Genomic DNA, 27,876 nt, shown 5'->3' with positions numbered 1-27,876 from the left:
ATAGCATTGTCTTCGACCATCGCATCAATAATTCACGTGCACCGATGGTTGCCGGTTTGATAGATACATGAAAAATTGTTTCATAAACATTTTTAATCAAACACATCGTAAACATATTCCACAGAAACTGATTCACATACTCGATGAAAGCAAAAAATAAAATGAAATTAATCTTTAATGTGTTCTTCAGTTTCTGGTTTTGCAAGAATTAATAATATTAAGAATTCATTGGATCAGATACTTTATGACACAATTGATTCAATAATTCTTGAGACAGCAATGTTAAAAGTTTATTTCGGAATACAAGTCCTAATTTTCAATAACTAGAATCCAAAGTTTGCATAACGTATATTTTGAATAAAAGAGATATCGTAATAATATTACTATATTCTGTAGAATGATTCTCTTATTTCATTTTTTAATTCTGAAACTGTAGAAGACATTCTTTTGAATAAAAAGGATATCGTAAATAATATTTCTATATTCTGTACAATAATTCTCTTATTTTATTTTTTAACCCTAAAACTGTAGAAGATATTCTTTTGAATAAAAAGGATATCATAAATAATATTTCTATATTCTATACAATAATCCTCTTATTTTATTTTTTAATCATAAAGCTATAGAAGTCTTTTCTTTTTCGAGTTGGAGGGGTTAAATCGGCCCTATAGCACTCGCATTTTCTTTCTAAATAGGAGATCATTAGCAACCTACGGGTCGAGCGTTCTCATTTTCGCGTGCTTATCGAGAGCGTACCTCGGATGGAAGTGAATACATACGTTAGACTTCCCCAGATTTCAGCAGTAAATCTGAGTTTGCGGAGGATCCAGCGGACTCAGGGCTCTCACGGAATTTATGTGCAGTCGTTTTCTTCTTGGCACGGTTTTACAAGTAGATGCGCTGTTGCGTCGTTCCCGCGCAGGTTAGAACCCCCAGCAGCGGTCTTTGTAATGCATAGTAATCGATAGATGCCTCCTATCTGCACCTGTTTCCGGGATAATTTTACCAGAGGACCACTTGTTTGCCCGATTTAGTGTCACTCCGGCCACGTGCCATCGATAACGAACCACGACGCGAATCTTCTTTACCGGGCAATTAACAACTCCGCTGCGGACGGTTTACGATCTTTGTTCGGTCGTGTAATTGCCAACCGTAATTTCCACAATGTTTCAGTTTGAAAAATTCATAATTGGTGAACTTTTAATAGCATAAAATAAATAATAGAGAATTATATAGAATAACCCCGTGACACAATAAGCTTCAAACGTCCTCGTAATTTTGGGGATTTGCAAATTTATTTCGGAAAACTCGCGTCAAGCGGATACTTATTTCCTTTAGACATGATTTTAAAGCATTTAAAGCAATATACAAATTGTACAAAGTTTCCCAGTTCATGCGTGAAGTGTATTTTCTGGAGAATAAAATGTCCGACATGGAAATTGGTGAATAAATTATAAATTTTGAGGAAATAATTTCATGTTCGTTGTGCATTATGTTAAATTTTAGCAACCTTTACAAACTTGTTTGTAAAGTTCCAGGTTTCTGTAAGGGAATATTGAAAAGGTTAGCATTATTTGCATTAAACGTGTTGTAATTTTCTATGCAGTATGTTGAAGTCTAATGAACATCATTGTGCAATATGTTTTCAGATACTTGTGACCCCGCCGCAAGCTTAGCACGTCTTTGGTTTAAGAGAACGGAGTTGTGAGACCGTTTTGTCAGCCTCCACTCGAGGCAGAGAACGTGAGATCGTTATTTCATTATGGTTAATTTGAGACTGAGTGCGCTCACGGTTGGCTAACGAGATAGTGGAAGGATTCTCATAATTAGAGGAGAGATTAACGAGCGCCACAATGCACTATGTCACGGCGAATAATGTTTATTTATGTTTACTTTCGCATTTTGTCGAAGGTGTTTCGCTGAGGCTTGTTTGCCTTCAACAAAACAAGAAATCAACAGTGTTCGCAGTGATCCAAGCTACCTGTATATACAAGAAATGAATTTAACCAGAGCGTGAAGGTTCCTCAAAATCTGTACATGGTTAAATAAAACGGTTTGACTTGATGCGTGAAAAGGAAGTTCGAAAAGAGAACAAAAATTTCGTTCGTTTCAATGTAACTTTAAAAATGAAACAAGACAAAAATGTCTTCTAACAGTTAGAAACTAATACGTATAAATTTTTCTATACATCTACTTAATATCTGGACGTTTCATACCGTATTAGCTTAATAAGTGGCTCTATCGTACATCTTAATATAAGTGCTTTTCTTGGGTATCTAGAACATCTCCGTAATGCTCCCTACAAATCACACGTGAGGGAAAGATTCCACGACTACCTAGGCAGCGGTAAATATTCAAACTTCCAGCTGCGCGGTGGATGTTCAAAAATTGTTTGGAGAAACCGCAAGATTACGTTATCCTGTAGGCAGTTTCAAATCATTCTGACGTTAAAGTACGAGATAATTGTTTGCACAACAATCCCAAACTAACACGCGACAGAAATCATGGAACTAAGAATCACCAATAAAATAAACTACACTTTCAACGAGACTAATGAAAATCTTACATCGATTAATTGATGATTTCATTGATAATTAAAGTCTTACATTGATTAATAGAACTCGCGAAATTCGTATAATTTCAGTTCAGCTTCGAAGTTCAATATTTCTAATACAACGTCTAAACGAAGCATCCGCGCGACCATTGTTCACGCGAAACGTTCGTACGGCTCCACAACAGCGAGCATGATCTATTAGAACAAATTGGAACGCGCCGAGAAAATTTATTTTCCGAAAAAGAATCGGCCCCTCGTTATTTCGGTCGCGTCGAGCCGTACACATACTAAACACGCAGTTATAATATTGCATGCTCCACGCCGCGCCGTAATGGCGGCGCGTGTACGATAATAACGGCCGAAGAATAAAAGAATCCCCCGTGATGGACGTCGCCGAATTTTTCATAAAAAGCACGCGCCGAGCGTGACGCCGCGGTTGATTTACGATCCCCTATCCTGTAACGCGAACAATTTTTCTCACGTGATGGGCTTCATAAGCAAATGAAGCGTTATTAACTTCTTATGAAGCCGCCGGGTCCCTGTGAACAATGCCTTCGGAATTACGTACAGCCGTGGAAGGAAGGTAGAGGTTACTGGTTGTCGGGGCTATCGATCCACCGTAATTCCGTTGCCCTTTGCGCACCTTCAGGTAAGTAGGTAACTAGAGTTTCAAACTGCGAAATAACAGAACGCCCGTGACACGCCACGATTGGCTCGCCCATGCAAAGCGCCGCCGCCAGACGAACACTAAAAAACCTCGATGACACCTAACCCCTTTAGTCGCAGCTGGAGGTGCACGAGGACACGCGGAAAATATCGAGGACTCCATGATCGAGTCGGGTTCCTGAAAGAATAGAATTTAACACCTTGCCATGTAATTTATTTCTGAACTGTGATCGATTGGATGATTAGCCATTGATAATTTATCGAGAAAACAGAAGGATTTTAGGCTTGTTCTACTAGTATAATTACTGATAATAGAAGAATGACATTTAATTTAAATTCCGAAGAGTTGAGTAATATTTATTCTTGTTGGATTATCTTTAACACTATTTCTACCGAAGATGTTGAGAGACACCTTTTGAAATTTTAACTTAAAATTATTTTATCCGTTTAATCATTTTTACTGAATTAAATTTTGTACAGTTCCAATAGTTAATTTTGTAGTTGTTATTGGAAAGGCCGCAAAGTCAATGCAGAATATACGACTAAACTTAGGAAATAATTTTAAGTTGAAAATTCAAAAGTCTTTTGACACCTTCGGTAGACATGGTGTTAAAATCTGATATAGTGATTTGAAAAACACTAACATAACTATAGTGTTAAACTAAAATATCTTTTAAGAGGTATCGTTTGATAGTAAATGGTAACTACTTTGTACTCGCTATAACGCAAAAAATTTCCAGTTACATTAACGAAATCAAACTGTCAAAAGAATGTCATAAATGCATTAGCGATAACAATATTATTATCGTTACTTGCATCAATCTATTCCGGAATAAATTTTTAGAATACCTTTCAGCTTCTCTTAAGATATTCTCCAATAACTGCTATCCTAACGACTTCTTGCCGTTCTCAAACGGAAGGAAAAGTTAAAACATTATTGAATGTACAAACGACTAAGTTGCCGAGTTCGGGTAGTTACTACATTTCGTAACGTTCTGCGCTTTGTCTAACGTAGAACGCTAACGAACATATTTTACAAGTTAAAGCGGAATCACTGGAGCATTTAAGAAAATACTGAGTATTAAGATATTCGAAGCAGATTACGCAGTTTCAGAACAGTAGTTTCTTGAGTTAAAAGCAATAGAAAGGAACAGTTATTCGCAAATCTTATTTGCCTCGACTTCAACTGTTACAATCGCTACGCTACGTATCACAAGTTTGAAGAATACAAAGAGGAGACAACTTTCGATTGTATTTTTCCGCTCGTTGATATCTTCTTCCCGCGTGGGCTTACAATACTCATCTTATCGAAGTTGCCGAGAAAATTAGCTACACGCCCGATGACAGGGATAAGCTCAGCGTCCATACGTTAGCCCGGGTGTCGAATCCTATGATTGGACGAATTTTTCTATGGAGGAATAGGGTTACAAACCCAACGCCAATATTGGTTTGGAGGATTGGCTGATCAAGTCGTGTTCCCGTGCGGGATCTTCTTTGTCCCACGTGGCTTTTATATTGAATCGCCGGTACTCTTCGCGAATCCAACAAATTCTTCGGCAAATTGGATTAGACAGCATCTGTCGGGAAATATGTGCTCCACTTCTAACGTCGGTTTCGCCATCTTAAAACATTTATGTAAATATAAATATAAATACATAAACCTTTCCCGCAGTTACGGGTTTATTTAAAACAAACACTGACAATAAAAGACACGATGTTACTGATAAACACTGTTACCAGTGAACTCTATAGTAATCGTTATTTGCGTTTGTATTTCAAGTCGAAAGGAACCTTGTAACTTAAACATAATCAGTTTCCAAACATCTTCGCGCAACCTTTTTCATGCGCAACATTCATTTCCGAAGCTCCGAAGCGGATTGTTGGAAACGACCGACGCTTCGCCAAATTTATTTATGACAAACCCCGGTAACGGAACGCAGACGTTGTTAGTGGCGGATTCAATCATCTTTCGTCGAATATTCCGCCGCTACTTTAGTCTATCCGGCTCCAAGGTACAGCGGAGTATCTTTAATTAACGGACGAGGATAGAAGATCCGGATAATAGTCCCCTGGAATGAAAGGGGTTTTCAAGTTAGACGATATTAATTCAAAGTGCAGCGGTACAATTTGTAATTATATTTCTTCGGACGGATAGCGGCGTAAGCAATCGAGAGAATCAAGCCCGTCGTAGCTCTTACACGCGTTCGCACGCGCAGCTGGCTTAGGCGCGAGCACTTTAAGCGCCGCGTACAATGGTCGGGTACAGGCTCCGCGAGTTTCGGAGTTCGCAAGCCGGTTAGGATGCGATCAAATATTTCGGAACCATGCATCAGCCGGATTAAAGTTTCATCCCGCGATAAAATATTTTCGTCGTTCGGTCGATCTCCGTTACTCCTGACCAGGAAACACTGAAATGGTTGAACCAACGCGACGCTGGCTCGGCATCGTTTTCTGGAACAATGGTGCCGATCGATACGCTGGAATTGAAATGATAATCAACCTCGCTGTCCGAGCACGTGCCTTATTTCCAGAGACAAAAGAACGGACTGATTCTGACGTGAGAAGAGATTTCGGAAAGCTCTGGAGCAACAGTGAGTACCTTTAATTATTCAGATGGTACAGTATGATGCATGGACGATATATGTAAAAGTAGATCAGGGTCTTCGAGATTTATATTATTTGTTGAATATTGAAGAGTGTTTAACTTCAATACTGCCGGATAATGTTTGTTCGATATGTTTTCTTTCGTACGTTTTGCGTAATACTGGTGCAATCGTACAGTTTTTCAATAATTTTATTTAGAATTCTTTGTTGCTTTCTCTTGTCTTCCTAACTGGTTTCAATGATTTCCAACTGAGCAGTTTGCAAGTTCGAAATTCGAAACATTCTTTCGAAACGTTGTCTAATTACAAATATATAGTCGAATATTTTTCTATCGAACAGCTCGCAGTACTTCGGCCAGTGAATAATTCGTCGACAATCGATCTCCCGTCGCGTTTCGCCCCTCTTACGAAGTTCCCGGGACAACTAATTGTAAGACATCCTCCGAGGGGAAGTTCTTTAATCAAGAAAAATTCGAAAAAAGTGGAAGAAGAAGCTGTGAGTCAGCGGTTGCGAGCAGTGTCGCGTAAAACGAAAAAACCGTCACTGGTTACACACCACTTATTAACTGCTTAAGATCCAGACCGTTTTACAAAAATCTGTATCCGAACTTTAATCTACTACAGCGTGGGCATAACAAACAGCAGTATGACCTGTTCGCACATTTGTATGTGAACTCTTCCATGTAATTAAAGTTACCCTTCAATTATTGCACATTTAGTTAAGTTACCTTTTAATTTAATTGAGTCAAACAAATTCTTCAATTTATTGCATATACCGTACACTTAATACAAAGATAAAGCGTTGCCAATAACGAAATAATCTCTCACTTCAACGTACACGCAACAAGATAAAATTGATCTGTACTGAACCGTGTAAATCCTTACATCTCTCAAACGCCATTGTATACCAAGCAGCTAATTCATCCAGTCGACACGGGTACACTTGATCTCCCGTTGACTCCGCCGACAAGACAAACCACCGTTAACACCCGATAAATGAAGTCCGACACAAAAACTGAAACCGTGAATACACAAGCACAGTCTTTGAGCGGTTAAAAAGCTTCTCCGTTGAAGAACACTTCGTCAGCGAGTATTAACGCGGACTGCTCGTCGAGGGGGCTATCGATTAGCGGGCAGCCATCGCTTTCAAAGACAATATTTATAATGGCGGTAATGAACACCGGGAGGGGAAAAAGGGAAGCGAGAAAAACCAGCGAACACTACAGAGTATCGGTGTGCCTTTCGAGAGAAAGGGAAATCGCGGAGGGTCGAGGCCAGCGAGATTTATTCGAGGCGGCGACCGGAGGTCTTCGCCGTCGAACTCCGTGTGTACTTTCCGCTGTAAGATATTGCGGTCGTTTCCCTTTGGTCAGAGGGAAGCCGGCCAGAAGTCGGCCGGCAGTTTTTCCGGGCGCCCCTCTAACGGCCATCGGGCTCGTTCCTCCGTTTCCCTCTCGCCCCTATCAATTCATTGGATTTTTAGCGGCGACTGGTTATAACCGGTGCTTTCGCGTGAAATGTGCCCCCACCGAGTTAAAAATTGGCTTCTAATATGATATACGTAGGTCACCATATGGCCCGGAGAGCGCCGCAAAGCGGACGATATTTTCAGTTTCTTCGCTTGTTCCACCCTCTCCGCCCCGGACCGACGTATCCGACCTCTTACGCGGTTCCACGTTCGAACGGCCTCTCGCATATTCCTTCGCCATTCGGTCTCGCATAACGTACTATCGGAAAGCGATAGTATTTTCGCACTGGCGGTTCTCTTATTGCGCCGCCATATTTCAACCCTGGTCCCCTATCCCGGCAACGTTGGCCAGCAGGGAGCAGGAGCGAGCGAGCGAGTCGGGACGACTGAGAGAATACGGATGCATTTAATATGCAATCGTCCCGGGAAGCTGTCGAAGAACTGGCGAAAACACGTGCGACTCGGAACTACCACGCCGTACGTCGGCCGCTTCCAGGCTGCGACATTTGGCCCGCTCTCGGACAGGAACGGCAATAAACTTACAAAGATCGTTTTTACGCTTTTGATCGCGGACGTGCTTAAGCTTCTCCCGGTCCCGCGTGTACATGTGCGGCTCGGGCCGCGCGCGACGCCGGAAGCTGCGAAATCTTCACGTTGAAATTTTGATTTACGCTTTCTTCGTGGAACCCGGCGCTCTCCACCCCGTAGATCTCGCCGGGAATTGGGATTAAATCTTTTTCCACCGGGGAAATCGTTAACGACGCCGGGACCCCGTAGTTAGCGGACCCCGTTGATTTACTGTTCGCCCCTCGGATCGTCGCTGATTTCGGGGGATTTGACTGTTGTGGAGAACTTGGTTTCTTGGGGAATGTGTTTCTCGCGGGGAAGGTTCTCTTGAGTATGGTCTTGCATGGGAATGTGGGAACGATCATCTGGAGTTGTGTTGTGTTGAGAGATATGTGAATATTTGGAATCGTTTTTTGAGTAATCTTTGTGTGAGTTTCTTCGTGATTGTGTTTGTTCGATTTGTTTTATTGTTAATTATGTGAAGAATGCGAAGAAAGTTTTTGTTTATCGTAAGTACACGTTTATTGGGATGGTACAATATTGATTGTAGGAAAACAATGCTTAATTTAGATTTATTTGTAGCAAGTGAGATTGATTTTTATTACGTTGAATTAAAGGTCGTGGGTCTCAGATGTTGTTATAGAGTAGGAGATTAATTAGTTTCTTTCGAAGCAGGGGTAATTTCTCTTGAATTGGAGGAAATGGGAAATACATGGATTTCTTAGTCCTTTAGAATCCTTGGAATTTCGAGATGAAATTGTATTATTTTGAAATTTGTATATAAAATTCGTAGTTGAGAGAAAAGGGAAGTACGCGAATTTTCGAGATAATTGGAATGAACAGCTCGGTGACAGTTATTCGGTCAACTATGACAGAGCAGGTTGTTGCCATCAAAGTATAGCGTTTCATTAAGTGGCATCTGCTTGTGGATGTTGACAAGCGGGGAAAACGCGTTCACATTTAGCGTATAGTAGCTAACAATTTGGATTAAACGAGCCCGCTTAACTGGGACTAATTGCACAACTCGAGACAAGCCATTAAATCCTATTTGAGTGATCGAGATTACCAATCAGTAACAAGTAACTTAGTAAGTGGATCTAGATGCGGTTTCTGCCAAACTAACAGAACCATTTTCTTAGCAACTAATTTTGGCGAAATTCCGCCCTAAGTCAGAATAATCCCATTCCCTTCTTTCGCTCTCGAGGGATTGTTCATTCTCTGTTAGCTTATAATACATTAAATATTAACTCTCAATTTTCTTTTAATCTTTTTTTCAGCCAATAGCGTTCAGAAATTTCTTTAATCGTTAAGAAGAAATTCTAAAAAGAATACACTTCGAATATTGGAAATTGCACATATGAAACAAAATATTAATAAAACAATATTGTATGAAATTTCGATTCTTCTGAGTTAAATGAAACTCTTAATAAAGGAAATAAGGCAGACAGGAAATTGTATCAGTTTTGAGTACCTCGGTATGATCAATATTCTGATTGGCCTCGAGAACATCAGAAATGGAAATAGCGTGGATTTCAGACAGATTAATTAAGATATAAGAAGACGGAGTGCTTGCCGCTAACAGTAAACCCCTCGATAAGAAAAATAGGGTGGGTGTCTCGGAGGGAGATAATCCCGTGACGAAAACGAACGGAGAACGAACATGGACCCCGTGTGGATATAATTTATTTATGATAGCCAACAAGGGCGATAAAACCTTGGCAAAGGGCGTAACGAAACCACGTAAATACTACTCTTTATTGAGACGGATACCCCAGTAACATTTACATAATTCAGCAATGTCGGTCGAAAGCAAACGTCACCACAGATCCCCAAACAAATAATTCCGTATAAATTACAGGCGAAATATCCCACGTAACAATCAACTGAAAACCTCCATTGTTACAGTGTTGCCTAAATTCCAAATGAATTTTTACAAGTCTCTACTCACTATAAACTATAATTCATCGTATGATAGCCTACTTAAAAAAAACTCTCGAAAATCCTTTAAAAATTCATTCAAAAGATCCCATTAACATTTTCAACTTAATTTTTATTCTTCGCATAATCTACACGATTCTTCAACAAACACAAGAATCCCTCGAGTTCTCAGCGAAAAACGAAGAAAAACTTATCGATCCGATCTAACTCGGCATGAACGAAGCGACGAGGCGCCGACTTCACGAAGCCAAAGCCCAAAAAGCGTAAATACACCTCAAATGCACGACGACCCGGCTTATTCCGGTAGTACCATTTCGAACGCGGGATCAGTTGAGCCAAAGACAACTCATCGACGGGGAGAGCGGGATCGAGAGATGGCGAAAAGAGATGGAAAAAGGAATGAAGAATGGCGGCAGCTCACTATACAACTTCCTTCCTGAACAGAGAGTCTAATCAGTGCGATTCAATTCCAGACGATGAGTGACGTCGAGGAGAAGAGCGAACAAAACTAGACTAGCTCGTTTGCCGGTCTCTTCCATTTCGTCGACAGAGGATCAGCGCCGGATAATAGGATTTTTTGACGTACGAGAGGCGAACCCGGCCGTTCTAACGGGTGGCTCTTGGATGAAAAAATCATGCTCATTGCTGACGTAGGCGATATCCACGCGCGCATCGCTGCCTACGAAAATAATGCGACGTGGTACCGGGTACCGTCAGCTGCGTTTCATATTTCACCGAGTAGCTATCTGTCTATTTCGCTGTATCTCGATCCCCCTTCCAGCTCCAACCCAGCCACCCCTTTGTCTATTCCTTCGATTCCTTCCTTTCCTCGGCCATTTCGCTCTGTTGTCGCGCATCGGAATTTTGATTTCGCCATATTTCCGGATTACGACCGCCAGTTCGGGGATCATGCCAAGCTGAGTCATACGATCGGAATAACTGAGTCGCCCTTTCACCCGATAACTTTCGCGGAGGAAACAAAGAACAAGTGGAAACAATTAACAACACTCTTTTTGTGTTAAAGAACGTTGGAATTTTGGTTTTTGAGATATTCATCGAAAACTGCTGGAGTTATTAATTACTCCCTCATTGATTTTGGTTTAACTCCTTGCTATACAATGACGAATGAGACTCGCGATCAAGATTTCTAGATTAATTTAACAAAACTCAATGTTGTTCATTCTCCGCGGACCAAAGCAAACAACCATTTTGCTGTTATCAATGTATTATCTGCAAATAAAACTTCCATTTGAAGTAGAATAGAAAATTTTGTTACATTTCTTCCAAATTGTTGATAGTAAAATGCTACACCAGCGCAGCAGCGAAAGTAAATAATACGGCAAGGGGTTAACGCATTCGCGACTGTATATAAATTTATGGATGTTATAGGTGAGTACCTCAAGGTTCTGCTGTTGTATGTGAATGTGCATGGATCTAAAGAAAGTATGGTAGAAGTATGTTGTTAATTATTAGTTACAGAGTTTGGAATAAGGTAAGAATATAGCAGTGTTTTTTTAGAAGAAACATGAAAGGTAATATAAATGAAATGAAGAGGAGCATGTGGAAAATATAAATACGTTTAAAGAAAAACTGATTTTTAGAGGATCTGAGTAGTGTAGAATCGATTTTTCGAAATACTGGATCGTCGGATCTACATTGTAAAATCTAACCTTCATCTTGTTTTAACGGTATTGGCTGCGCTGCTTGTTTTATGCAACAATTCGCTACTTTCAGACACCTTCCACGTCGTATGATTATGACATCCCTCGTCTACTCAGTTTGACTTGGTAAAATTGCCCTTAGCGGAGTCGCATTTTTTATCCTTCGTTTGCATTCGAGGTTATGCCCGAGGCTAGCAACGAAATTTGAATTTTCTCGTATTCCGTGGGGCTGACCGTCTATATTGAGCTCACAAGAATATACAATGATGCATATTGTCACTTGTTCCTTAAAAAGTCAGTAAGAATTGTGCATGTATTTCGATTGCACGTTGGGCACCGAGTATTCCATCCATTCGCGTAAGTTTCACGATCGGACGTCGACGTCTTAATCCGATAAAAGACAATTAACCGACGGTTGCCTTTCTGTAATCGTCAGTTCCACGAATACATACTCTAATCGGACAAATAAATATTTCAAAATTCGATATTAAAGAGTAACGCAACAAAACCCAAGACTTCGCGAGACTTCTTCGCTTCTGCATAAAATTTGGCAAAATTTCCTCCTTAATTCTTCAAATTTTAAGACTTCCTTCCATAAATACACGCCATTAAACGAGTATAAACGTTTCGAGACGCTATAATAAAAAGAAACCGTGTAATCGTAGCACATGCGGCTAACGGAACTTCAAAATTCCTCCGACGAAGTTTCGAAATGTTCTGCAGGCGGAACTCTCTCGAAAACCGCGTCGCGTCGTAACGCGTTAACCCGGCATAAGTATTTAATTTCCCCGACAGCGGGTATTGAATTTTTCAGAGAAACAGTTGATTACGTGTCGCTGCACACGACACGGGGAAAACTATTTTTCTCTACGGATCCGTGAAAGAATTCTAACGAACTGCACTCCGATTTTATAAGGTACGAAGCCTGGAGGTAGCACGCTCGGGACCGAGCAGCCGAGCGTTGGTTTACCTAATTGTAAGGTGGCGGAGAGTGACTAAAAGAAGGACGGAAGGAAAGGCGAGCGGAAACGAAGATTCTCACACGGCCATGTACACCCACGTACGAGATGCGAAGTGAAGTCTTTCCCACAGGACCGTGGTAGACACTTTCGAGATTACGTTCCCTCTTCGCCGACGTGAACTGATCCAAGGACCATAAGGCATTCCCTGTCCGGCGCGTTATTTCCCCCCGAATAACCAATCGGGAAGAGAGCAGTTGAAGCAGCACGTCCCATGATCGCAAAAATCAGGAGAGTGATTTTTATCTGTTCCAATGTTTGCGCTGTGTTGGTAGCAACGGCGACCGGCGATCTATCGCCGAACGTAACGTATTGACACACATCCCTCGCGTTCTGAAACCGTGACTCTGTCCCGTTCGCAATTCCGCCTTCGCCGCGCGGAAAATCGCGAGCGTTCAGATTATCGAACGATGTAAAGCATGTATTTACTGGAAATTTCGACGCTGATCCTTCTTTCGAGTCACGTGTATCGGGAATAAGGAATTTCGTAAAAATGGAATGCATGCGGTAGATCAAGGGGATATAGTTACTATTCACTGTTACAGTCGTGGTTAACTGTAAAAAGTTAAATCAAAATCTTCCGTTTTGGGTTTTTTTCCAAGCAAATTGTAATCTATAGAAATGTGTTTTTATAAGTGTCCTATGTGAATAGAAAGTAGTCGAGTATAATGCTCCGTAATTCTATTGTTAATTTCTTGATAAAGTATTTCTTATACTGTATCGGTGAAAACGTAGATAATTTTAGAAATATCGATTACCAGAGAAAGCTTTCAACAAAGAGTATCACAAACAAGCATAATACATATTTCTCAAACACTAATTCTACCATAATCACTTCATATTAACTCACCGTGTCTGCGTTATATGACTTCTCGCGTTTCCAACAACGTCAAACATCGGTGTTGCCGTTCCCAGCGTGTGCGTCAGAGCGTCGGCGTTCGGTAACAAGCGCATCCAGACCAGGGATACCAAGTTCGGAGTCAACTTCACTGTTATTGAATCAGATGGGGCATCAATTTTGGTTTTCGGAATGTCAGGTACGACCGATAATGGGCACAAAGGAGTGGTAAATGGGAAACTACTAACTTCCGGAAGTCAGTAATGTCCCATAATTAGTAACTCGAGAAGTGTTGATGCCGTGGTAGCGTTGTAGACGTAGTTCCGCGACCGATATAAAGGCACACCGACGCGGCCGTGCGCCGCTTCCAGAACTATTTATTGTTAATTCCGGCAATGGTGGCCAGTATCCGGTATCTCCAAACTGGAGTACCATCGAATCTACCTATGAACATCGTAATGCTGCGTGACAGACTATTAAATCGGTTTACGCGTAATGCGGTGGCTGCCTGCAACGTAGTTAGCGATGTCTACCGGAAGTCCCGGGAGTTGCGCGGACGCGTTAAGCCTCCTATAACCTGGGAACGATACCGAGGTTGTTACAGGGAATTGTACATCGCGGATGTTTATGCAAATTTCTATTTCTACGGGGAAACGCGGGGAGAGAGAAGGTAAACAGAGCCGGTTGGTAGTTCTATTAAAGATTTCATTAGACCAAACGAAAGCGAAATCTTTATTGTTTTTAATTAACGTTTCTGTTTGCCGGTGAGCTTTGCATATTCGTTACCCGTAGCAGGCTTCATTGGTGAAATCTGTAGATCGTGGATATAAGATGTTAGATATGTTAATTCTACTGGGAATCGTCAAATTTATTGCATGCTTAAGGAGCAATTCGAAATAATTGCGATCAAGTCGTGTTTCTTATATTGTATTTCCTTTCTATGATTCTAAGGTGAAACTCTTGATTTTGTCAACTGTTCATTAGGTTTTAGTTGTCTTTGTAAGTAATACGATATAATGATTCAAAATTGAATCATCTGATTCTAATTGTTAAAATAAATTCAGGGTAAATCAGGTACGTTTGATCTGTACACGTGTAGGTTATGAATAGGTCGAATCGCGCGACTTGTTCCGAAAATATCTGAAAGATTAAACATTTCAACCAGTTTTCGCGGCGACGCGTTAGTAGACGCGTGTACCTGGCTTAGCGTATCGTAACATTTCCTTTGATGACGCCGTGGAGAGATTTTCAGGAAGCGTAGGGGACGAACGCTTCGCGCGAACGTGTGTACGAGTTAAAACAGCGCTACTTAGCGTAAGCCCCAGGGCTCAAGGACCTCCTCCCCACCCTGAACCCTTCATACAAGCATAATACTGCATGAGGGAAGAGATAAAGTCGCATGAAGTGTCCCAACCGCAGATTTTGTCGCGTTAAAATGCACGCTGCGAGAAAATCAGATTTAAAATCATTTCAAGGGTTCAAATCATAAATTTAATTTAACGGTCAAGACTGCTCGTCTAACCTCACAGCTCCTCATCATTTTTATTCCACTCTTCCACAATATTCGTTGCCCAAAGCGATACTCATTTCTAAGGAATTTACTTTGCATTAATTATTAATCATTTTTGCTTAGGCATAAAAAAACCCGGTGTCCATATATTAAATCATCGTATAAGTAACATAATTTCCTTTTAATGCTAACTGCTAATCTAAAAAATTAATACTTAAGTTTTTTTAAAATTTCCTACGTATTAACCATTATAGAATGCTACCTATTTCCATCTTTCGATTAATCTTTTACTACCGCTTTCGAGGCGGTGTTGAAATATATTTTACAAAGTCAGACCAGAAACGACATTACTCATGGGATGACTTAAATAACAGAACAAATCATTCGATTCGTTCTTGACGTTCGAACCTCGCCATTCAAAAGTACAAACACACTTTCCCCCTCGCTTCAATGGAGATTCCGAAACCGAGCACAAGGGAACAAAACGAAAATGAAATCGAGCCGATTGAAATGAAATATCGGAAGCAATTTTTATCGCAAATGGTGAATTAACTCTGTTCTTTTGATCCGTCCGTCACGCGATTCATGAATCATCCCGATACCGGTGAATCGTTCGACCGCGACGACGATGGTTGATCAATTCGAACAAAAAAAAAGAAAAAAAAAGAGAGGGAGAGAGAAAAGGATAAACTCGAATGGAATTTCTCATGATTGATTGGTCCTTTCGTAGCGCGCGCTGCTTTCGCCGATTTTCCCGGTACGTTTTTTTAGCCATTCGGCAATCATTTTCTCGTCGGCCGCGCCGGCGTGTGCACGCGCATAACTTCGACCTGTTCGCCCTCCGGCGACAATCGCCGATTTCAAATATACAGTCGGACAAATGCCGGATTGCAAAATCGCGCGGGTGTAAATAACCGCGAAATGAAACGCGCCGAGTGGCTGTTTGCCGAAATCCTTGACCGCTATTGACGCGTTTTGCCTTATGCGGCCAGTCACGCGTGTCTATCGGATCATCGGCTAGACAAAAAAAAAAACACCGGTAGGTTGTTCCTTTTTCTCTCTGGAATGGAAACACGGTAATATCTCGTAAACCGTTGATGATACGATAAAATTGTTATCACCGGATTTTTCTTTTTGTACCACGAAGAGGAACGTGGTGCGTAAATGCTCCAGTTTTTGTTATACGAAGGTAACTTTTTAAGCTTGATTTAAGTTTTTGAAATAAAATGTTATGATATAGTGGTGTGGGGTGAAATGAGTATGATGTGCCATGTAAGAATTTTACGTACGAAAGTGCCATTTGCACTGTAACGAGCCTCTTTGTGTGAAATAACTTCCTGAATAAAGATGTTTAGATATTCAGCGCGTGTGCATAAAAGAAATGCACTGAATTCATTTCCTCGCGAACGAATACTCGTGTCCGATAATGTGGACCGACGTGGGAAATTGAAAGTTGATATTATGTTGACACGTTACAAAAGGGAAATTTGAACGTCCACCTGTGGATACAAACGGCGAATCAGTTGCAGTGTCCACTTTTGTTACACTGTGAACGCGCACATTTTTCCCCATCATTTAATTCCTTTTTCGTTTGTCGCGTACTGCGTGCTTCGTAATTTGATTTACGCGTGAAAGGTACTGAAATCGGTCCAATGTGACGAGTCAGAGTGGCTGAACAAAACATTGGCTTGCTTTCTGTATTAACCATCCGAAGAACGTGAATTCAAGTCTGTCTCATCTAAGTGGTGGTCACGATTCTTTGTTCAGAACTACTGTTAAACGGGCTATAGTTGTGAACGAGTAAAGTAAACAGAACAGTACGTTACGTGGCGTAAGTTCGATCTCATTGGTAATTGAAACTCTAAAGAATTACTTTCAGACACCCAGTTTCTGATTTATTTAGAATTCTGCTTGTTCTTCATTATCTATCGTTTAACAGAAACTTGATATTTTCAGTAACGCGTAGTGTAACGTTTCTTCCTCTTTTCAAATTCAAATTCAAATTCAAGTTCTTTTCGAATCTCATTCGAATATCTTTGAAATTTTATAACTTAGATACAGTTTAAATTTAAGAAGAAAGTCTCACCATTAAAACATTCACCACATTTGCAGTTTATTATTTCAATACGGTCAGTACTAACTCCGATACACAGTTTTACCTACACTCACTACGAGAACCTAACGTCACGATTCTAAACAACACGTAGCTTGTCACCCCGGTACACTTTCGCAATTAATATGAATTGCAAATGAATTTGAAAATTGTACTCCGGTTAAAATGCGTGCTAAGTGAATGATACGAATATCACACTTATGCTCACGCGGCCGTGATTATTGCATAATCGATGAAGCTACGCGAAACCACGAATAATAATTCCAAACGGCAATGAATATGCATAAATGCCGTTTTCACGAATAGGACTGGCCGCGCAGCATTGTTTGCCACCTACATAGCAGCCATACGCAACATAGCAATTGACCGATCCCGAATAATGCTAATACGCCTGCCACAGATTATACATTTATTTATTTCAACGGATTCGTGTCACGTTTCCCCGTGAGTTGCATTCATCAACAAACTCCTCGTTTTTGTGAAGAGTTGATTGTTGCAGTTTTTACACTGATTGGTAGCTGCGACTCGTTGTTAACAGCATGTCGTAACATTTGCATAGAATTGAGGGAATTAATGATACTTTGCCATAAAATTAGATGTTAATTGTGAATTACGATAACAAGGAAGGAAAAATCACGTGAAATCGTGAATTTTTAGGGTTTCTATAGCTCAGCGACTAATTCGATGTTGAGAAGTCGATTCAGAGAAACATGGCAACAGAAAGCTGAGTATAAATGTTAGTCATTAATTCTAGAATTTTCGAGGCAGGTTCAGCCAGAATTGCGAGTATCCATTAGTGAACATAATTATCTTAAGCTTTACTACATCCATCCATAGGCAGGTTAATAGTCGTATAACTTTATTGTATTATACATGTTTTGTTCTATGATCATCACATGCCTCGATTATTGAAACAATGATAAAACACGAAACAAATTAACACCTACTTAAAATTGATTGCAAAGTAATTCTTTATACAGTTAACAACGTTCCACAAGGAAATAATTAGAACATTTGAACCTAGACGTATTTCCATGAAGTTTCTATTAAACGCTAACTTCGAAGTAGACGATTTAAAACATCTATCCAACACTCAAGCATTACGACTTACAATTACCTGCAACGAAAGCATTTCCCAACCTGAGAAATCGAAGAACTTCCCTTTCACATGAACCCGCAAAAGTCGCAATTTCATACGACGCGATTTATCAAAAAATGAAGAGAAGAAATCTTGAAATCTTCGCCGGCTAACCGAAGCTACCGAAACCGAACAGATCGATAAAGAAGATTGGAAGCTGGTACGTGCCGGTTAAATAAAAACGAGGAGTATCCATCTCCGACCCGGTGTGATCAAACGCATTCGGCGGACAGATTATCCGTCCATTTACAGAAATCTGCGAGGAACGTGAGAAGAACGTCCGCAAAACCGGTCGGAGGGATCGCCGCGACCAAGGGAGGTGGCGAGAAGAAAAATGGTGGCGCGGAACGTCGCCGGATAGCGAAATGTCGATGTTGCTCTAACCTTTTCCGTGTTCTCCGTGGAAAAAGTTCACCGGGGGTAAGGAACCGTGAGGCATTTGTCTCTCGCGTTCGGCGAGAGAAATCGATCGAGGGTATTGTTAAAGTGGCATGCCCGGAACAATGACTGAACGTGGACCAACGACGGAGAGGTGAGGGAAAAGGAAAAATTTTCACCGCTTCTCTCCACGGACGCCGACTCGCTCATAAACGTTTATCTTCCACAGTTCGCGGGATCACGGGCATTCGATCGATTAATCGCGAATGTAATTGACTTTTTGCGTTGCCGTCGGATAAGGATAATAAATTTGTCTCGCGGACAAGCCCGGCGGACGACCCCATCCCTCCACGGAACCTTTAATCCTCTATTTCTCGCTGTTTCGTTTGCTTTAATATCGTTTCTTGTATCGGTCACCGTTCGATTTCGCGCGGGTGATTAATTCGTACTGTTGCGTTCGGAAAGGAAATCTAATCATGGTTTGAGAGGCGAGAGATGAATGTCATTGATAACGCCCCGAGCAAGGGAGCTCGGAGCGATCGTTGCGGAAATATGATTTCGGGAAATGCGAAGTCTGGGAAGGGAATTTATAGAAAACGTATAAATTACGTTCTTTTGAAGAGGTCAAATAATCTATCTTCTTTTCTCAATTTTCATCGATACTCGGAAAGGCTATAGAATAATTATAATATTATTATATAATAACGTAATATATATTTCACGTAATATAATATCTCACCGGCGTTTTCAGACAAATATTAACATGTTGAATGCCGTGGGGGTCACCGGTGAATCAAATCAAATTACTATACTGATTCAATTAAACGGCAATTAAACACATTTGTACAATTCAAACAATGCTACCTAATGCGGCGACATTTAACAAGATGAGCGTGTAGTAATAATGCGATTCAATCTTAATATTATATCTTTAATATTATATCTTTTCCATTTCGTGCATTTTGTTCTGTGAAATCGTGCGACGTTCGACGCGTTAACGATCAAATTTCTCATTAGAAAACATCATAGCTTCGCGTTAAGGAATATCATACGTTCTCGCGTTCGTCGAAAAGAATGACGTGATCGTCGCGTACAATGTGGCAACCGGATACCGAACTAGACAACGCGGACCACGGACTATCGGACTGATCATTCCGTTACATATTGGTTTCATTACGGATGGAAATTACTCGCGCGTATCCAATATTTCAAAGGATATTAGGCGACACATCACGGAATTCCGAAAGATTATTACGTTATCATCGGATGCGGAACATCCGAGGCACTCGATTTGCCGCGGCACCGTCATTTCCCTTGTCCTTTCTGCACTGTTATTGCGCCTTACCAGTTTGCTTTGTACGCGACGCGACAGGCGCAGAGATTGTAAGGAGACAGTGCCAGTATACCGTTGCAGGTCAACCATAAACGCTCTCGGAGGCACGAAACTTGTCACACTTCCGAACAGGCACAGAGGATTATTATAGTTGCGTGCGGGATCACGCCGACGTAACGTGATGTTAATTATTTCCGCTCTTAATTGAACCGACCGAACTTCTGTTTTTAATGTCCGAACAGTTTACGGAGTTGCGTTACATTTAGATGCGCGGTAATTGGAAATACTGTAATTGCGAACCTTTCATACGCTTGTTCTGTTCCAGGTGAAACTTAATTTATTCGCTTTGGTCGTCTTCAATGTACTACTCTGCGAATGTTTCGTAACAACAATTTTCATGCGTTGGAATTCGAAATCCAATGTAATATTTGTAAATTATCCAGAAGTGGAATGTTGATGAAATATTTTTATTCTGATCGAATCTGTGTATTTTATTTTCTATTAAGGAGAGAAAAAGTTGTTACACTAACGATAGTTTGGTTCTTAAGTGTATTATAAAGTAAAACCATCACTTACCTTTGACGATTTCTCACCATTTCATAATTTTCTTTAAACAGACAATGGTCTGTTCGTTGTAAGAAATTAATGTCGTTGAATATTTTCGAAACAAAAGAGGAACTGACGAATAATACGAAGGGACACGAAAAGAATGAAAATCGAGGGAGGTCTCAAGTGATCGGAATGGAAGATTCGAGAATAATGAAATAGTCGTTTATAATGGCAGTCATGTATTCGATTTATTAAGATATTCAGACCGACAGTTTCACTATCTACATCTAGTCCTCGTCTCGCGGATCGCTTTCAATGTCCGACGAAATCGCATAAAAATTTCTCGCGTTATAGTGAAACCGTCGGGCATGATACATTAATAACGGTATCATAATTATTTAATACGACATATCTATGATCGCTGCAGCTTCGATTTCTCGTTTTCATTTTTTTTTTCATTTTCTTTTTCATTCTCTACTGGTTACGATGTCCTCATACGATCATCGCCATATCGTTTCCGAAACAGTTAGTGTATATGCTATCCACAACACTCGCATGTAGCATTCGTTTTAACAATTCCGCAGCCTCGAATCGTCACCCGCGCAAACGACGATACGGATTGATCACAGCACAAACATATCTACAATATTTACAGAATTAACCGGCAAAGACGCGTTACGTTTCTCGTATCTCCCGACTGAACCGCACACGCACGCCATGTCGCTGCGTATCGGAAATAGAACTGGGCGAAGCGTTCTCAAAATGGCGCACCATCTTTCAAAAGTTCGGAATCACTTTCTCGATATTCCTATCATATAATACAACAATATTAATATCTTATCTACCAACAGTTATTCAACAGTCATTAAAAATCAAGGTTAACAACCGAAGATTTCTTAGTAAATCTTTCCATAACAATAGCAACTGCATTTGCGAACTAAGCGTTCTAGAGTAACGTAATTAAATTCATTCTTCGTTTATTTTGATTATCACCAAAAAGGAAATTATTAAGCCTTTTGTTGTATTGGACTGATATTGAAGAGACTTCTGATAAGCGTGATGTTGACGGTAACACTGATTGTGCGCGATAATTTAATTACGATATGTTTGAAAATTAGTTAAATGGTAATGCATTATTATAGAATTATTAGGGTTCCATGGAAATTTTGATATTCGAGGATCGAGTAGAAAGTTTTACTTATTAGCGTAATAAGGATCTGGAAAATTGTAAAAGTTTGTAAATATAATCCTAAACGGTTGTAAAACGGTTACTATAAGAAGTTAGTATTTAAATAATGATAATACTATATAGTAATATTTCGTTGTGAACAGCGCAAAGTTTTTTTTGTTTTTAGTCGAAATTTGGATAGCTTCTAGAGGATTATTCGCGTAATGTATTCATAAAAAATGTTATCAATACTTGTAATTTGAATAATCATACTAAGAGAATTACTCTTGCTTAATAATTTCTTGTTTTATTTTCTGTTTCCCAGAAATGGTTATTGAAGAATTGTATAATTCGTAGAAGTTGTTACGAAGAGGTTGTTATGAAAAGAGATTATTAAGGATTGTTACAAATAATGATAATGTTCCCTTTGCCCGCGTTCCAAATACATCGTAAAATCGAAGAATATCCTCGGTACACAGTCGTGTGATTCTGAACCTTTCAATGACAGTGCATCCACGATGCACATTCAATTCGAACGAAACATGAAATCCGTTTGAAAACAATGTCTCCGTAGAAATTACAATAATGTATTGTCACGAGTCAGTTTTTGTTGGTTTCTCTCACGTATGATTATTACTATGTGGATTAGAAACGTATAGTGGTGGTAATATCCGTAGACCAGGAAAAGAGTTCCAAAAAGTGATGTTTTACCTAAACTATGTATAGTGGAATCTCCATTATTTATGCACTTTATCAAGCCACATACTCCCTCACGTAACCTTGCATTCCCATTCTCCTTGAAGCATTTGAATACTTCAAAAGCGTTGAAAATTCAATGTAACATCCACCAGAACACTTTACCATAAAGAAAAAAGAAACAGAGATCCTTAACAATTTTCGACGCAACAGGAAAGAAGATCTTTAACGATTCAACGTGCAAGAATGCAATTGGGAAACGTGTTACTCAACAACTACCTGATAAATGTAACATACGCAAAGGGATCCTATATTCTCTGTAAAATTTACGGTTGTATTACTAAACCATACGTACCATCAGCAGCTTATAACGTTTCGTTGTCGTCTCACGCGAACGCGTTAAAATCAAATACCCGGACAGTGTGTACACATTAATCTGAGCCGAGACGCGCTCCCCGGATAATGGAGATTCCACTGCGTTCCAGTGAGGTTCCACGGCGAATATGTCCCGGAATCGTTTGCTCTACGTTCGTCGCACACTTTAAAGTCTCATTAAAGCTAAAAATATTGTCGTCGACGTGTTGGCCCGCGCGAGAACCGTTCGGTGGTTCCGCGCGCGCGGCGGGTGCATAATTGAACTGAAACGACGAAGCTCTCTGCTCGAAGACACCGTCGTTGACGATTCGAGGCTACGCGACGACGACGACGGCCGTCGTTCATCTCTCTCTCTTTTTCTCATTCTTTCACTCTCGCTCTCTTTCGTTTTCTCTTCCTCTTTCTCTCCCATCCCGCGATCTCGTAGCGCGGGAACATACACGGGGTTGTATTCTCACCATTAAATTCATTGGATAGTTTCGCGTCTCGCGTAATAATTACGTATGGTACCGACTAGCTTCTCTGCCGCCACACGGTGCTCCGGATTATCGGATTGCGAGAAGATACTTTGAAAATCATCTCCATGATCTTCTGAGGCTCTTTGGACGGAGCCTTGAATGATAAGAACCAGTGACAATGACGAAAATAAATGATAAAAATAATTTCTTTTGAAGTATAATTTAAGATTTTCGAAAATTAGTCTTAAATAGTAGTCTACCAAATTGTGAAAACATCAAATCCCTCTTGTTCACATTGATCACTATTTTCTATGTATTTTTGCATTTCATACGAGATATAATTGAAAACAAGTCGACAGAATAACAGCGGTATTGCAGTGAAATTGTATATAGTAATATTGCATTTAAAATATTGCAAAATATTAATACGAATACCCGTATACAAGATTTAGTCACCTTCATGTTGTTGATTATTGTTGATCAATGGAATACCGGGAATTGTGCGTTTAAGTAGCATACACAGTACACGTTTCATATTGTTTGCATCGTTTCACCTTCTTCGGTTTTGCACACTGCCCTCGTAACTGTAGAATCCGGAGCACCGCGCGCCGTATAAGTCCATGCACGCGCCGAACGCGATCGAACGGCTAATGAAAACATCGGGGCTCGTCTCTCCCCGACACACAACTACGATTCGATTATATTGTATATGGTAATGTGTTATGTATGTTTTCGTTTATCCTTTCATGCGTACGTATATGCATTTCGTTATATGCACCGAAGTAGAGCCGCGTTCCCGGTCGCGGTTCGCCGTGGACGACTGGCCGACCGGAAATCGCTTTCGAAAGTTTCCTCGCCTTCCCCCTTTCTCGTATCCGAGTAATGAGATCGTCGAACGCGTAGACCGAGATCGAGAGCGTGCGCGGATATTCTGTTAAAAATAATGATTCTCGTCGGTCGAGGGCTCGCGTACGTCAGTGCTGTTCGAGAGTTTCCGTGCGCTTTGAGTCCTCATCGCGCACCGTCGCTATGACTATAGACGACGGACTTGTTGTCTTGAAAAGAGAACATTCGAGTGTACAACACATGATCGTTGTACACCACTACTTTCAGATTGATTTGGACAGCTATTATGAACATCGATGTGCCTCAGGTTTCTCCTTTCGGGAAGAAACTACAGTAACGGTTCCTGCTCCTTAGCGTCACGCAACTTGGGAGAGCCAGCTAGACACACATTGCAGAACAATGGAAGTAATTTTAACTTCGCCTTTATTGGCTGTTGCTGATAACGAAATTGACAACTACAAAATAAATACTCTTCATCTTGTACATTTGCAAAGTTGTCACCGTATACATAGGGAATTGCCCCTGATTAAACATTGATTGAAATAGAATACAGCCACTTAATTTGTAGTTATATTCCTTTTCACACAATGTTTCTCGTTCTCATCTCCAACTTCGCCAGCATCGAGCGAGCATCTCTGCGCCGAAGACAGAAACCAAACGGTAAGGGGGTCGGCATAGCGTGACGCTAACGAGGGAGAAACCACGGTAGACGGTGGCAATGATGAAAGGGAGGGAACACAAAGGTTATCGCGTTCGACGCGGATGACAATGACCTTACGATAGCGTGCCGGTATCCTTGGCGACGCGGCCGGAGCGGGGAAAGTTCGGTTTACCGTTGCGAGCGAAGCTTGGACAGCACTGACGCACACCATCGTCGCGTTTAAGGAGAGCGTCTTTAGGCTTTGGATATCGTGCCGCATTTTTCACGGGCGCGTATCGCGCGGGAACGTTTATCCAACACTCGAAAACACGAAACCTCCTACGGTGGTGCGGGAAGAGGGGGACCTCGCGACGGCTTACGGAGGGATATCCACGAATATTTATGGAATCAGTGATATTTACACGGGGTAATTGGCCGAAACGAAGAAAGCCCGATACACACATTCTGCTTCACCCTTTCCCCTCCACGGCGAGCGCACTCGCGCGAACGTTATCTAATTGGATTATCTAAAACACGCTTCTTTTTGATTAAAAAAATCAGGTTGGCGGAACGCACGACGAAGCGAAGGCGTGCGGACGAGACCGACTCGAGCCTCAGCTGGTTGGTTAAGCACTCGTCGTAAGTTGGCTGATTAACCGCAAGCTGAAAGTTATCGGGGCAAAGGGATTTGTTCAATCACGATGCTCTGGTTCGTGATTGATTCGATCGGTCACGATTCGGTAGCTATAGCAACAGCGACTCCTTGACGTTGACATATTTTTGTTATTAGCTCAACAGCCCAACGAACAAAGCAGATGAAATAGAATGCAACGGAATGATATGTAACGAATATTGTTGCCTGATTCCGTTTCGCTGGCTTCTTATCTTCACGAAATTTCGATTATATAGAGACCCGAGTACTATGTTTCCTGTAAGGACCGAAATAGACCGTGCGATCGATTCCTTGCCCTGTGATTTTTCAGCTTGTCGATAGTCGGCCAACGCGTCTGAGCTCGAGAATACAGTGTGTTTCCCAAGAAATGGCATCCGTGATAGCGCGAAAGCAAAAGTAGTCTTTTGCTGTGTGCTTTGCGTAACACGACGGAATTAGTATGTGCGATCGTTCAGCAAATCGCACCACTTACAATTAAACACGCATTCCTTTCAGATGCCATCTCCTAAGCAACACAAGATACAATGCGTCTCTCAGGTCTTGGCTAATTATCATTCACTCCTGTGACTCTTCAGTTTGTCAGTACTGCGACAGGAGTAAGCTGGAGAATATCTGCAAGCGAAAAATACACAAGGGCAAGAGTTTTCGTTTGCTCCGCCCCATTTCTTCCAAAGTCAGGCCTCCGTGTCGTTGGGATTCGTCACTATTGATTTTCTATCGTTGCATCTCAGTTTGTCGCATCTCGTTTCGCCCGTGTTCTATTAGAGGGATTTGATCTACAACAACGATGCGTCAAAGCGAAGGTATCACTGTTGCTATAACTACTCTTGCCCCTGCGCGGTTTTAGCTCGTCGGTAATTGGCCAAGACGCGAGAAACCTAGTACATATAACCTCCGCGCGCCGAGTTTCTTCGTTTCCGCGCGTGAACAAACGATTTTCAAAAAATCGCGACGGGATTCACGGGGTCGCTCGGAATTGTTTTGTTCACCGTGGCGCGAGAACGGAAAATGATTCGTTAACCAGAAGCCTAAGGATCCCATCATACTTACGGCAGTATACTTACACAACATATTATATTTTTTTCAATTTTATTTATATTTTTTATATATATATCTTTGTATGTATATATATATATATTATATATCCTCTTTGCTCTCTGTATACGTCCACTTTTTAGTATGAAAATAATTTCAAGCGCGTCTTGTCTCGTCGCACTCGTCCATCATCCCAGCCGGATCCGGCGCGCCGGAAACTGGCGGCCGTCCCCGGTCTGGTCACCGTCCAATAAACACTAGAACTGGAAGCCCCGTTCCCGCGACGTGAGAATCACCTCCGGATGGCTGGAAGTAGCAGTGACAGCAGACTCACCAAAAGATGAAGAACGAGCTGAGCCCGATGGGATGCGGCCGGACTCAGAGCATCGACTGGAGGCTCGCCGGGCGGCCTCATCGATGGCGACCCGTAGTCCCTGTTGTAATCTGGAACCAGAAACAATTCGCTTGTCCTCCGATCGTTCTCTGTTTCGAATTTATTTAATCCCTTGTTCTACAATTTCTTTGACTATGCTTGCAAGAACACTCGTTAATCATTTTCAGGAAAGAACGAGAACTTCTAGCATGGTGCTAAAATATAATCTGTCTACATTACGCAATAGAGAAACGAAGGAAAAGAAAACTTACGGGAATTGCCAATTGAATTTTGAAACGTAAGAAGATTAAAGTTTGTTTCGTAGTGTTATTTAATAGTCTTTGCATTGACGTCAATTGAAGCGCTTAGATGATTTATTCCGCGGGAAACGAAGGAATCCCGCGGAATTGTATGGAATTCCAGAATAACTAAATCGAGTCGTACTTGTTCACTGTTTTATGAAGAAACAAGGTTCTCCGAGCACAATGGGACGCTGACCGTGGGAACTCCGACTTACGACGATATGAATCGGTTGTATTTATTTTCCATGGGACTCGTATCGCCGCGTTATTGTTCGGTCGTAATCCTTCTAAAATTGTACACCGATTGTTCGCACAATTACCGTCCAAAGTTTCGATTATCCGAGTGTTGTATTACTATTCGAACGCATAATTATTCGAACAACATGTTCCGCCGTGAGCTTTGTTGTATCTTCATTTCTGCATCGCTTAACTCCCGCCCTCTTTCTCCTCCGACCAACGTGGGAATTCATAGTTAATTCTATACGGAACGATTTAACGCGGATGAGAAAATGGAAGCACGCGGGACGATTATGGAAATTAATAAAATCGTTACACGCGATACGGTGCACAGTGTTGGCCGCGTAACGAAGCTGTCGCGCGAAAATACACGACGCTCCTGAATTATTCATCTCTAGGAAAATGTTGCTACCAGATTACGAAGTGTCGACTGTTTTTTCGGTGGTTGGATGTAAGTCTCGAAACCACGAACAAATAATATGGATTTCTACTTTGAACTCTGTGTTCAACTTTACTGGACAAACTGTCCTAAAATTGGAATTTAATATATCCGTTACTTCATCTAAATTCAATGAATTATATGTAGCATAATAGAAAGATCCTCTAAAGAAAATTTTATACCTCAAAAATTCAAATGATTTGATAAAACAGTATTAAAAACAACATTGTATCATAACATTCCTTCGACATTTTACTCTCCTTCAAACCAAATTTGCATATGTAACAAGTGCAACAATC

At 41.0% G+C, this 27,876-nt stretch overlaps 1 protein-coding gene and 1 long non-coding RNA gene across 9 annotated transcripts in view; both read right to left on the bottom strand.

The window, feature by feature from the left end:
• Positions 1–185: 185 nt before the first annotated feature.
• Positions 186–6,949, bottom strand: LOC116431944 (uncharacterized). Of its 3 annotated transcripts, XR_012998216.1 has the most exons (4): positions 5,820–6,949; positions 5,419–5,697; positions 4,922–5,289; positions 186–4,841 (listed from the first exon to the last, which is right to left on the bottom strand). It is a non-coding gene; the product is annotated as an uncharacterized LOC116431944 (long non-coding RNA). The 3 variants fall into 3 exon arrangements; XR_012998215.1 differs by having other exon boundaries at positions 5,419–6,949; XR_004236046.2 differs by lacking the exon at positions 5,419–5,697 and having other exon boundaries at positions 6,709–6,949.
• A 13,633-nt stretch (positions 6,950–20,582) lies between these two features.
• LOC116432445 (neurotrimin) overlaps positions 20,583–27,876 on the bottom strand; it is a 249,747-nt gene continuing 242,453 nt past the window's right edge. For all 6 annotated transcript variants that reach the window (XM_031989385.2, XM_031989414.2, XM_031989376.2 and 3 more), the window contains one exon: positions 20,583–26,670. In XM_031989385.2, coding sequence (XP_031845245.1) covers positions 26,519–26,670 — 152 coding nt within the window. In that variant the 3' untranslated portion in view covers positions 20,583–26,518. The remainder of the gene's footprint in view (positions 26,671–27,876) is intronic.

Source organism: Nomia melanderi, chromosome 3, assembly GCF_051020985.1.
Source record: "Nomia melanderi isolate GNS246 chromosome 3, iyNomMela1, whole genome shotgun sequence".
Taxonomy (NCBI): Eukaryota; Metazoa; Arthropoda; class Insecta; order Hymenoptera; family Halictidae; genus Nomia; species Nomia melanderi.
Note: the sequence above shows the minus strand (reverse complement) of the source record. Positions and strands in the feature narration are given on the sequence as shown.